The sequence below is a fragment of the Rhinoderma darwinii genome, chromosome 6, assembly GCF_050947455.1.
Source record: "Rhinoderma darwinii isolate aRhiDar2 chromosome 6, aRhiDar2.hap1, whole genome shotgun sequence".
NCBI lineage: Eukaryota > Metazoa > Chordata > Amphibia > Anura > Rhinodermatidae > Rhinoderma > Rhinoderma darwinii.
In genome coordinates, this window is record NC_134692.1 from 126,606,058 (window position 1) to 126,618,241 (window position 12,184).

Below are 12,184 nucleotides of genomic sequence, written 5' to 3' on the forward strand. Positions count from 1 at the left end.
CAGTAACAGCAGTATAAGACAGAGTTCACACATTGCGAATTTGATGCAGATCGCACCCTTTGCATCGCAAAGTGGAAAATCCACAACAAATCTGCAAGGTGTTAACCAAGATTAAAACTTTGAGGTTTTTCCATAGTAAGTAATAGCAGATTTAAAGAATATGCCATCACTTTCTGATTGGTGGGGGTCTGACTGCGGGGACACCCTCTGATTCCCCCCCCCCCCCATAATAAAGAGGACCCGTTATTAGTAAAACACAGCGACTCCCTCCGACTTTCCCTGCACAGCGGTGCTCCCGGCCACCTGCTGTTACGGCAAGTGCAACACGGACCCGTTCATTCATAGATGAATTGCTTGTACTTTCTTATGTAGTGCTGCAGGAGATCTGGGAGACTTCCCAGTATCCCTAGTGCTCACACAGCCAACAATCTTAGTGGTTTTTTTTTGTTTTTTTTGCATGACTGTCCTGCAAACCAGACCACAGAAGGGGCAGACTTTACGTATGTTCGGAGTGTTTCTAGGCGGAGCAGGTTGTCCCATGATTTGAGATTAAAATGTTCGTAGGTGTGCTGGTGACATGGACTACAAGTACAGTAATGCCCACAACTATTTAGTATGCTTAGCAGGCATTTGACTTTTGCTTACATTTTGGAACTTAGAATTTTGGGGAAAGTGTAAATTCATCTTATAGAAGTGTAGCATCAGTGGCGTACATAGAAGAGAACCCTTATCAAAGATCAAAACGCGTCTGCCATATAGTGCCGGGATTTGCCACCAAGTACACAACGGCCCTGTGTTTGTTTTCCCTCCTCCATGCCTCTTCTGTAAACCTTGGGCCAATTTTCTGCACTTATTTGCTAACATTGCAGTTCCTCTGGTGAGATCTTGTTTAGGACTCCCCTCTCCAGTCAGTAGCAATGGGGATGAGACCAATCTGGGCTGGACCCCCTCTGTCCAGGGCCCCCCCCATAGCAGCTGTATAGTTTGCCTCTATTGTATGTGCGTCATTGTGTAGAATCCTTTGCCATAGTTTTCCATTTTCAGTACGGTGTTGTTGGTTTATTAAACTTACCTGATTTTACTTTCCATACTTTACTTACTTTTTATTTATTTATTTATTTTTTAAATCCTACAGGAAGAAGACGGCAAGTCTTTCCAGATTGTGGAGCTGCGAATCTTCTCCAATTGGGGCCATTCAAACTATACTTGTCTGTATCGCTTCCGAGCTCATGGAACTCCCGTGAAATAACACGAATAAAAACATTCACAAAATGAAACAAACTTTTTTTGATGTTGTAAATACTAAAAAAAAACAAAAAACTGGAACACTGGAAATATATCAGACACATGGGTAGGAGAGTTGTTCTGTAAAGGATCCACAAGGCCAAATCAAAGAACATTTATGTACAAGGACAACAAAGTCCTGCCATTGGAGTCTATTCGATATGCACTTCGCAGATGCCAGATTTGCTTTTATTTCTTGTTTTTGTTTTTTCTCCAAGCTCCATAAAATGCTGCATGCCAACCACTCAGGATTGAAATGCCAGTTAGCGGGAAACCATAAAATCTTTATGGAAGCCCACTAAATGGTGTCCGATATCTAGAAGATCCCCTTATCTGGCACTACATCGTGTAGTTGTAGCAGAGCCAGTAGGTTCTGGTAGAGCTCTCCTTCCGGATTACTAATCTGGATGAACCCAAGTCATCTGGACAGTCCTCCTATGGTCGCTCATGTATGAAGTGGCTACTGAAGACCTTCGTAGACCAGCAATAAGCGAAGACACTACTGAAATGCAGTGCAGGAGTAACCAAAGCTTGTTTGGACGACCGTTTTGCCATTTTAATTAACGTTAAGCTTTGATTTAAATACTTCTGTGGGGGGAGCGATTGCACTTTTAGAGCATTTCCCTCTAAAATCACCAGTAACTATAATTCATTGAGTTGTTCTCTTCTGTTAAGATGATAAAGACTGTATACAGCCATGGTCTGTTTGTTGGAAAGCTGGGTGGCAGCCATTATGGCTTCATCCAGCCTTCCTCAAGTCTTGAAGAACATATGGGCCTAGTTATGCAGCAGTTAAGGAGAGTAAAAATCTCACTGTGTAGATTAATGTCTGTATTATGGTGGGAAGATCTGGACCTCCTGCAGTTTTGCTCATGAAATGTGGCTTTATTGCAGCCATCTGACACTAGCCTAAGAATATTTAAAGGTGATGTACCTGTTCATAGGTTTTTTTGTGGAGTTGCCCTTTTAAGGCTTTGAGTATGAGCCATCTTGTTCATTTTGCCAAATTAGTATTTGGATGTTGCTGGGATCATTATAGAGCTCTTTGGACAAGCTTCTTCATTCGCCCCCCCCCCCTCCCCCCAACAAGATCTACAATTCAAAATTCTGCTCCATCTGCGTCTGTTCAACTCCTCCTCTTACAGTATCATTTTATTTGTATATTTTAAATTATTTTGAAAAGCTAGCCAAAAATAAATGTCATATTTTTATGTATATATTTATAGAGGCCTTTTTATAACATCAGAACTTTTGAGGTACGTCCGATATTTACAGTGCTTTGGCGCTGAGGCTCATACTTCTCTATCAAGAATGGGAGAACTCCGGTGACTGGCTTTTTCAATAGAGATTCTATGTATAGTGCACAACAGTCCAGATCCCTTAGAATGCAAGCAGCGGCCTATTCATGAGATGTACAGAAATAACATTATTAAATAGGCCCTAAACCACTGAGATGGGGGGGGGGGGGGACTTATTTTCAAAAAAAAATTTCCAAGAGAAAATAATAAAAATAAAAAAATAATAAACTAATTTATTTTTAAAGATTCTGCATAGGACTGTGCAATGTATTTTTGTAAAGGCTTTTTGAGCAGTTTTGTTTTTCAGTATGTGTTTTTGCTTTGCTCTATATTGATACGATATTGAAATGTTTTAAATAAAGAGTTTACTTTTTGAGTGCATGTAATATTTGGAAAGGTAAATAAACAGTGTACTACTTTTCTGTAATCCCTGGCCTGTTATTTAGTATCTGACTTGGTTCGTGGCCCCCAAATAATAATTAGGCTGACCGCTATCCGCTCCTCCTTTAGAAATGGATGCCTGGATTGGCTGAGCGTGCATGTTCCTTTCAATGGTTAAAGGGAGATAAGCCTCTGCCAGGTACCGCTTATTTCCAGGCAGAACACACCTGATTCTTGTTTTCTTTGTACATTGGGGGACAGGTAATGCAGGCGTCTCACAGATTCTGATGATTATTATTATTTTCTTCTAGCCCCCACCGTTCCTGAGCGATCAGGGCCGCTAATTTTGGTGTCCATATGCAAATAAGACCGTTGAATGTTAAGTGGGCGGGTAACACCGGTCACTTGATAAGCGGTAGCCGCCCACTTGATGGTCAAAGGCCTCATTTGCATATCGGACACCAGAACTAACAGCACCGATATCTCCGGACCGGTGGGGGCTAGAAGAAAAAAATAAAAAGCATCAGAATCTGTAAGGCGCCTGCATTATCTGAGCGGTCAACTGCAACTTTTTGGGCAGGTGCCAGGTCGTCTTTAAAGGGGATTAACCCTTCAGACTGCACAACACCTTAATCCCATCACAGAAAGTGATGGCATATTCTAGCATACGCGATCACCTTCAGATTGTCAGAGGTCTGACTGTTCCATCCTGAGAATGAATAGCACAGGTTACCCCTTCACGATTTTTTTTCCTTCAGGGTATGTTCACACGATTCACAAAATACGGAGTCGTTTTCAAGGGAAAACTGCTCCCTGATTTTTAGCTGTTTTTTAATCAAACGTTTCTTCACGGTTGTTTTTGGAGCCGTTTTTTCTATTGTCAAGGAAAAGCAGCTCAAGAAGTGACATGCATTTCTTTTTACGGGTCATCTTTTTACGTTCCCGTTTTTGAAAATGAGGTGTAAAAAAACGCCCCGTTTGGAACAAAACTACTTATTTCCTATTGAAATCAATGGCCAGATGTTTGTAGGCGTTCTGCTTCCGATTTTTCAGCCGTTTTTCGTTCACGGCCCAAAAAATGGCTGAAAATTAGTTGGTTTTGAACATGCCCTCATAGTGGCGCATGGAACTGGAGACGGCTTCATTCAAGTTAATAGGTCAGGGCTGTAGTTCCCTGCACGGCATGGAGCGCCGCTGTGCAGGGAAAAACTTTAGGCTGAATACACACAGTGCGGATTTGCCGCACATATTTTCATTCACGGTACCAGCAAAGTAAATTAGATTTAATGAAATCTCATCTGCACGGTGCAGATTTTTTCTGAATGTAAAGTGACCTGCGGTACGTATTTTATAATCCGCAGCATGTAAATTTATCCTGCGTCTCTGCTTGCGAATTGTATCTGACTAGTTTTACAGAAAAAAGGCATCAAAATCCGCCGCATAAAGCCGCATCTATTTCCGCATCAAAATGCAAAAAATTCACCATTGGGTGCGGTTTTACGTGACGTGCAGATTTTCTGCATCAAATTACGCAACGTGTGCATTTAACCTTAAAGAGCATGCAGGACACTGATCGTTTTATTCCGCTGATCGACCGGGGCCCTAGCAGTCTAACCCCCCACCAATCAAAGTGACAGCATATCCCTGCAATGTGCCGTCACTGTGATGGGAATAACCAGTTTACACTTTTTTTTTTCTATGCAGTGGATATACAAAAAAGTGTTGTCTGCTGCCTGTAACTACCAGTCCATGTGATCTAAATACATAATCCTCATCTCTGATTTGCTACAATGTATCAGCGTGGAGTCCAGGCTATTTAGCTCATAATTGTAGCAAATCCTCAGCTATGCTTTGTTTGCTTGTTGTCAGTGAACTGAAGATCTTGAAGATGGTGAAGTTATGTAAAAATAAAAAAAAGTAAGCCTTAATTATAATATTTCAAAAAACGTGGTGTGAACAGAATGTTACAGACTCTGGATAAGGACGCGGTTATTCATGCACCTGATTTGTCAGATAGCGGTTTACATAGGTGTGTAACACCTTCACTTTTTGGCCTCACTAGCATTTGTACATGAGGCCTAATATAGGTTCTGGTCATTTCCAAAGAGGATACACATTTATTAAGTGGAGAACATTCCATTGGCAAAAATACAATTATATAAAACCATTAAAAAAAAATGGCAATCACAAGTCGGACATTCTAAAGGCGCTTTTACGTGGTCCAATGATCGAGCATACGAGAGTTTATATAAACGCTCGTTTCTGATCGTTGCCCTGTGTAAACAGGGCAGCGATCAGCCGGTGAACAGGCAAACACTTGTTCATTGGCTGATTGTATTGTTTATGCAGCAGAAAATATACTCGTCCCCATAAATTACTGGGCAAACGAACAACGAGCTGTCTCATTGATCGGCGCTCATTTTTACAGCCAGAATTGGCCGGTATAAAAGTACCCTAAACGTTTCCATGTAGTTTTTTTTAATAACCATCTGAAGTTGCAGGTCATAAGCAATACATTTAGGGTATGTTCTCACGCTAAACAAAAAACTGCTGTGAAATACGGAGTTCGTTTCAAGGGAAAACCGTCTCTGATTTTCAGCCGTTTATTATGCAATAAGCGTTTGTTTACGGCCGTTTTTCTATTGAGACCATGAAAAACCGCTCAAGAAGAGAGGTGCATTTTTTTATTTTTATTTTTTACAAACGGTCACGTAAAAAAACGCCCCGTGGGGACGGAACGTCGTATTTCCCCGTTGTAATCAACGGGCACATGTTTGGAGCAGTTCAGCCTCTGTATTTTTAGCAGTTTTTCGAGCCGTTTACGGCCTGAAAGAAGGTTGAAAATAGGCCGTGTGAACATACCTTAATGGTCTATGGTCCTTATTCCTGTCCTTTTTGACAATGGGGAGGATGGAGAAGTATACGTGCCGCACAGTGTTACCTTTTTTTTTTTCAGATGCCACCGTGCAACCACCCACAACAGTGGCCCCTGCACATGCGGCAGATTTTGTTGCAGAAATTGCTGCGACTGAGTTTTTGGAGTCAAAGCCAGAAATGTGTCCCCAAGGAAGGATATAAAGAAAATATTGATGCATTGCTTTTATTTTGTGTTTGGCTCTAAAAAGCTGAGCCAAAAACCATCAAAACGCGGTGTGTGATCCTGACCTAAGGCTGGCTTCACACACGGTCTTGATTTGGTTTTGTGTGAATCCAGCCTAACAGTCACAACTTACTACATTCATGCTCTCTTGCTGGTTCCACACTACCCTGCCCAAAGCGGTGCTGCCCCCTGCTGGTGACTTTAGAACACAGCCGTTCTATATGGTTACATTTTTTACACTGTAATAGGGCTCCCGTTCGAATGCACGGGGCCTTTATAATACTTCCGATGCCAAACAGCGGTACACAGAATTTTATCTGTTGCTTTGCTTTTAGGGGAGTGAATAGCTCCATACATAGGTCAGCACACGGAGGTCGTACATGAGGCCTTTGTTTCACATCAGTAATGATTGCTGAGATAATGGCCTGAATCTGGGACGCTCTGGAGAGACGCATTCAATCAATTTCGGATTAAAAAGGAATCTTCAACTTTGTATTTCCGGTCTTTAAGTTTTTGATTATGCAAAGGCTGGACAATGGTACAATAATGAGTGTCTGCAGGCAACAGTGAAGCATGGTGGAGGTTCCTTGTAAGTTTGGGGCTGCATTTCAGCAAATGGAGGTGGGAATTTGGTCAGGATTAATGGTGTTCTCAATGCTTGAAATACAGGCAGATACTTATCCATCATGCAGTACCATCAGGGAGGCATCTGATTGGCTCCAAATGTAATGCTTTCTGTCACAGCCAAATATTTCAAATTTGGACTCATCAGTCCAGAGCACCTGCTGCCATTTTTCTGCACCCCAGTTCCTATGTTTTCATGCATAGTTGAGTTGCTTGGCCTTGTTTCCTTGACAAAGGTATGGCTTTTTGGCCGCAATTCTTCCATGTAGACCACTTCTGGCCAGACTTCTTCGAACAGTAGATGGGTGTACCTGGGTCACACTAGTTTCTGACAGTTCTGAGCTGATGGCACTGCTAGTCATCTTCCGATTTTGTAGTGAAGTAAGCATGATGTGTCTTTGATCTGCTGCACTAAGTTTCCTTGGCCGATCACTGCGTCTACGGTCCTCGACGTTGCCTGTTTCATTGTGATTCTTCAAAAGAGTTTGAACAGCACATCTTGAAACCCCAGTCTGCTTTGAAATCTTTGCCTGGGAAAGACCTTACTGATGCAGTATTAGGGTATGTTCACACGTAGTCAACAAAAACGTCTGAAAATCCAGAGCTGTTTTCAAGGGAAAACAGACCCTGCTTTTCAGACGTTTTTTTACCAACTCGCATTTTTCGTGCCGTTTTCACGCCGTTTTCGCAGCGTTTTTTACGTCCGTTTTTGGAGCTGTTTTCATTGGAGTCTATGAGAAAACAGCTCCAAAAACGTCCAAAGAAGTGTCCTGCACTTCTTTTGACGAGGCTGTATATTTACGTGTCGTCGTTTGACAGCTGTCAAACGACGACGCGTAAATTACAGGTCGTCTGCACAGTACGTCGGCAAACCCATTCAAATGAATGGGCAGATGTTTGCCGACGTATTGTAGCCCTATTTTCAGACGTAAAACGAGGCATAATACGCCTCGTTTACGTCTGAAATTTGGCCGTGTGAACATACCCTAACTACCCTCTGTCTTGTTGCTGTGCTCAGTCTTGCCATGCTTGACATGCGACATGAAACTGTCTTCCATAACCTCACTTTGTAGCAGAGTTTGGCTGTTCCTCACTCAGTTTTAAGGCAGCTATTTATGTTACAGTTAATGACTGTGTTTTAACCTACAAATGAAAATGATCATTATCACCTGTTTGGTATAATTGGTTAATCATACATCTGAGTATAATCCTTCAAAATCCATGACTTTGTGCAAGTGAACCTATAAAAATTGATGCTATTTTGAAGGCAAAGGGTGGTCACACCAAATATGGATTTGATTTAGATTTCTCTTCTGTTCATTTACTTTGTATTTTGTTAATTGATAAAAAATATAATAACACATATTTTTAACAGCATTCTTACTTTGCAGCATCTTTCCACAACTGCCTAAAACTTTTCAAGGGACTGTACATTTTTTTTAGAGGGGACTCATGGCAACTATTTATATTTAAATGTCTTTGAATAGCTTGATAAAGAAATAAAGATGTTTTTATACAATTTTGGTCGTGAACAGTTACATTTATGTGTCATCTTTCCTTCATCCCATGATGATATAATATTGACACATAAGTAGCACCCTAACTTTTATTAGAGGTGCCCACAGTTTTTATAATAGATAACACTTTGACTGCTCAGATCAGACAAGTAACCTTCTGCTGGATCTAATAGGAAACTCATAGGGAGGCGTGAGAAAGACAGAAAAGAAATGTTAAGAAATATATTATAGCTTATTAGGCGCAGCAGTTGCCCCAATCCAAGGCTTCTCCATAGACACTGGACCTCCAGTGCCTACTGTTAAATATGGTGCTCAATCTTTTTATAAAACATCCTCCAAATGGTCTATGAACCATATGATCTCACAAAACATTAGCCAATTTGATAGACCACAATCCAGCATCGGAACATGACCAAGTCCAGTCTTTGGTAGAGCCTCAAAAACATAACTTCCTTCCACTCCACCATATTCAGCACACTTGTCAGACTTACACAGAGTTTCGAGACCCTACTTGGTTTCAGAAACTATATCTCTCTCATACAGTGACAAAACAAAGACTACTGGCCCACCAGAGAACCAGAGGACATGTGCATGTTCTTTATAGATAGATGGAGGGTGGGCCCTCCGAATCATCTTCTCTGCTTGACCCAAGGAACCCCAGTCCGACGCTGCTCCAAATTATTTATATATAGAGCTACTACTACAGAGTTGGGACTACGACTCATGGATGTAGAGATAGGATGAGTTTCTAAAAACCTGAACCCTTGGCTTGCAGTGATGAGGAGTACGTTCCTACCTATTGTTAATGATGTTTCTTAGGACCACAGCTTTATATGCAGCATCTGTTTAAATGTGGTTCAATGTTTACTGCCTGAGCAAAACAGCAGCCCCTTATACAACACATATAACTTACCTATCACATTGTACGGGCCTGTAGTCCCCATTGCTTTACCTTCTCAATCTCTTACCTTCCCTCATGTCTCAAAATCCCCACTTTCTGTTGTTAATGTTGGAATTGCATTTATCTGACAATTTTTACACTTAAGATGGGATGTTTCTCTCAGTGGAATGTAAAGTCATTGTCCCAACACCAGATCAGGGCTATGAGGGAGCCCCCTGTTCCTCCCGCTGCCCCTGATCAATACCTTCACCATTCTCTACATGCAGCGGTGGGTTTTAGTGGAGTCTAGACATTACATTTTGTCTTCTAGATCCCCTTGTGGTCAGGGGCGTAGCTAAAGGCTCATGCGCCCCGATGCAAAAGTTCTTATTGGGCTCCCTCCGCAAACTTCTCATGGCCGACGGTCTGCAGCTTTCAGCTGCATCGCTGGGTCTCCTAAGTGACCCAACAATGCAGCACTAGCAGCCGGGGGCGTCACTAAGGACTTAAAATGTCAGGGGAAATAGCACCAATATATATGTGTCCACCCCAAAAAAATGTATGTGTGTATATGAGACAGCATGGCATATCTATAGCTCTATGACCCTATCAACTATGGATAGGATTAGATACATTGGCTCAGCAGACAGTATCACACATGATAGGATTAGATACAGTGGCTCAGCAGACAGTATCACACATGATATGATTAGATACAGTGGCTCAGCTGACAGTATCACACATGATAGGATTAGATACATTGGCTCAGCAGACAGTATCACACATGATTGGATTAGATATAGGGCCCAGCAGATAGTATCACACATGATAGGATTAGATACAGGGGCTCAGCAGACAGTATCACACACATGATAGGATTAGATACAGTGGCTCAGCAGACTGTATCACACATGATAGGATTAGATACAGTGGCTCAGCAGACAGTATCAAACATGATTGGATTAGATATAGGGCCCAGCAGACAGTATCACACATGATAGGATTAGATACAGGACTCAGCTCGCTGACATTGCGGCTCCAGCTCTGGACCCAGGAAAGGTAACTATAATAATTGTTTTGCTTCTTTATGTGTTACTAATTATTTTTGTGTGTTTGTGTTTTTCTACAGGTTCGATTGTTGGACTACTTCGGATTCGAGGACGACTTCAATGTCAGCGTTTTTTTATTCTCAATAAAATGGTTAATGAGGGTTGTGTTTTTTTATTTCAATAAAATATTTTTTATATGTGCTTCTATTTTTTTAAACTTTATTATCACCGCCTTAGTAATGGCCGCTGGCTGATTGACAACCTCCATTACTAAGGTGGGGCTTAATGTTAGCCGGTGCAATGAAATAGTCCTGGAATCCGACGTAGTCCAACGACCGAACCTGTAAGAAAACACACAAAAAAAACTATTAGTAGATTAGTAACACATGTGTTAGGCTTAGATACAGGGCCCATGTGTGATACTGTCTGTGGGACCCTGTATCTAAGCCTACCACAAGGTAGGCTTAGATACAGAGTCCAGCAGACAGTAATCTTATACAGTATAAGATTAGTGTGTGCTGGGGTCCTGTATCTAAGCCTACAGTGTGGTAGGCTTAAATACAGGGCCCACCAGACAGGATCACACATGGGCCATGTATCTAAGCCTACCATGTGATTGGCTTAGATACAGGGCCCAGCAGACAGGATCACACAATCTGTGATCCTATCTCATGGGCCCTCTAAGCCTGCTACATCGTAGGCTTAAAGGGGTTGTCCAGTCCCTAAACATTGATGGCCTATCCTCAGGATAGGCCATCAATAGCTGATGTGTCGGAGTCCGTCTCCCGGGACCCGCCAATCAGCTGTTTTGAAGGGGCCGCAGCACTCGTACGCCAGCTGCGGCCCCTTCATTTCACTACTCGCTCACACTGTGAATCGCCGACACCGATTCACAGTGTGACCGGAATGAAGTGACCGGAATGAAGGGGAAGCAGCTCTCGTAGGAGTGCTGCGGCCCATTCAAAACAGCTGATTGGCGGGTCCCGGGAGTCGGACCCCGCCAATCAGCTTTAGCAGTCAGGGATACTAATGTTACCTTCCTCTTCAGCCGTGGCGGAAGTTCTGTTCTCTCGATGTTGTGCGCGGCGCATAGCGTTGTGACGTCATGCGCTGCGCACAGCGCTGTGACGTCAGGAGCTCCGCTGCGATCCGGAACCAGGAAGGTAAGTACAGTCAGTTACTATAGTAACAGGGGCCCGCAGCCCGAGTTACTATAGTAACTTTTTATTGATGTGGTGCGGGTGGCCGTGAGCCCCCCTGGCTTCGGGGCCCGATCGCAATTGCAACCGCTGCGACCCCTATAGCTACGCCACTGCCTAGTTTTGCCCTATGAGTCAAGGCACATGGGAATATCAGTGCACAGCAGGTATATAAGAGGGAACACACAGAACTTATGTTGACCAGAAAAAGAGCGCAGGTGAGGACAGCAGCAAGACGACCTTCTTTCCAATGCTTCCGGCAATCTGCCTGTAATAGAAGCTCCCATTAAAGGATGACATTTACCTGACTCCTTATATCCTCAGAACTGCGGTCCTCCAGCCAGGGATGTCTCCTTACACTTACCTGTGATCATCAAGGGGTAGTTCACACTGAGTATTTTGGCGCTGTTATTGACGCGGAAGCCACATCGGAAACAGCACCGAAAAATGCCCGCTCGCAGGAAAAAGAAGCGACATGCCCTATCTTCGGGAGTTTCCATCTCTGACCTCCCATTGACATCAGTGGGAGGCAGAGAAAGCATTTTTTGCGAAAAATGCATAAACATTAATGAAGGAATTTTAAGGCAGATTTTTCTGCCTGCAAAAAAATCAGTGTGAACAGGGCCTTAAGGTGTATTCCGGTCTTGAACATTTATAACATAATCATAGGGTGTGCCACCAATGCCTTACAAGTGCAGGTATCACCTCTAGGAACCTCACCTATTGGATAAACAGGAATCCAGTGACCCCTGTCTGCTTATTCATGGACGCTACAGACTACATAGAATTCAATATAGAGGCGCTATCCATTAAAGTCTATGGAGGTTATGGAAAGAACTACTTGCTTCCCCC

The 12,184-nt window shown here is 42.7% G+C and overlaps 1 protein-coding gene across 16 annotated transcripts in view; it reads left to right on the forward strand.

The window, feature by feature from the left end:
- Nucleotides 1-3,009, forward strand: part of SUN1 (Sad1 and UNC84 domain containing 1) — a 59,307-nt gene extending 56,298 nt beyond the window's left edge. For all 16 annotated transcript variants that reach the window (XM_075830285.1, XM_075830281.1, XM_075830284.1 and 13 more), the window contains one exon: nucleotides 1,136-3,009. In XM_075830285.1, coding sequence (XP_075686400.1) covers nucleotides 1,136-1,249 — 114 coding nt within the window. In that variant the 3' untranslated portion in view covers nucleotides 1,250-3,009. The remainder of the gene's footprint in view (nucleotides 1-1,135) is intronic.
- Nucleotides 3,010-12,184: the final 9,175 nt, after the last annotated feature.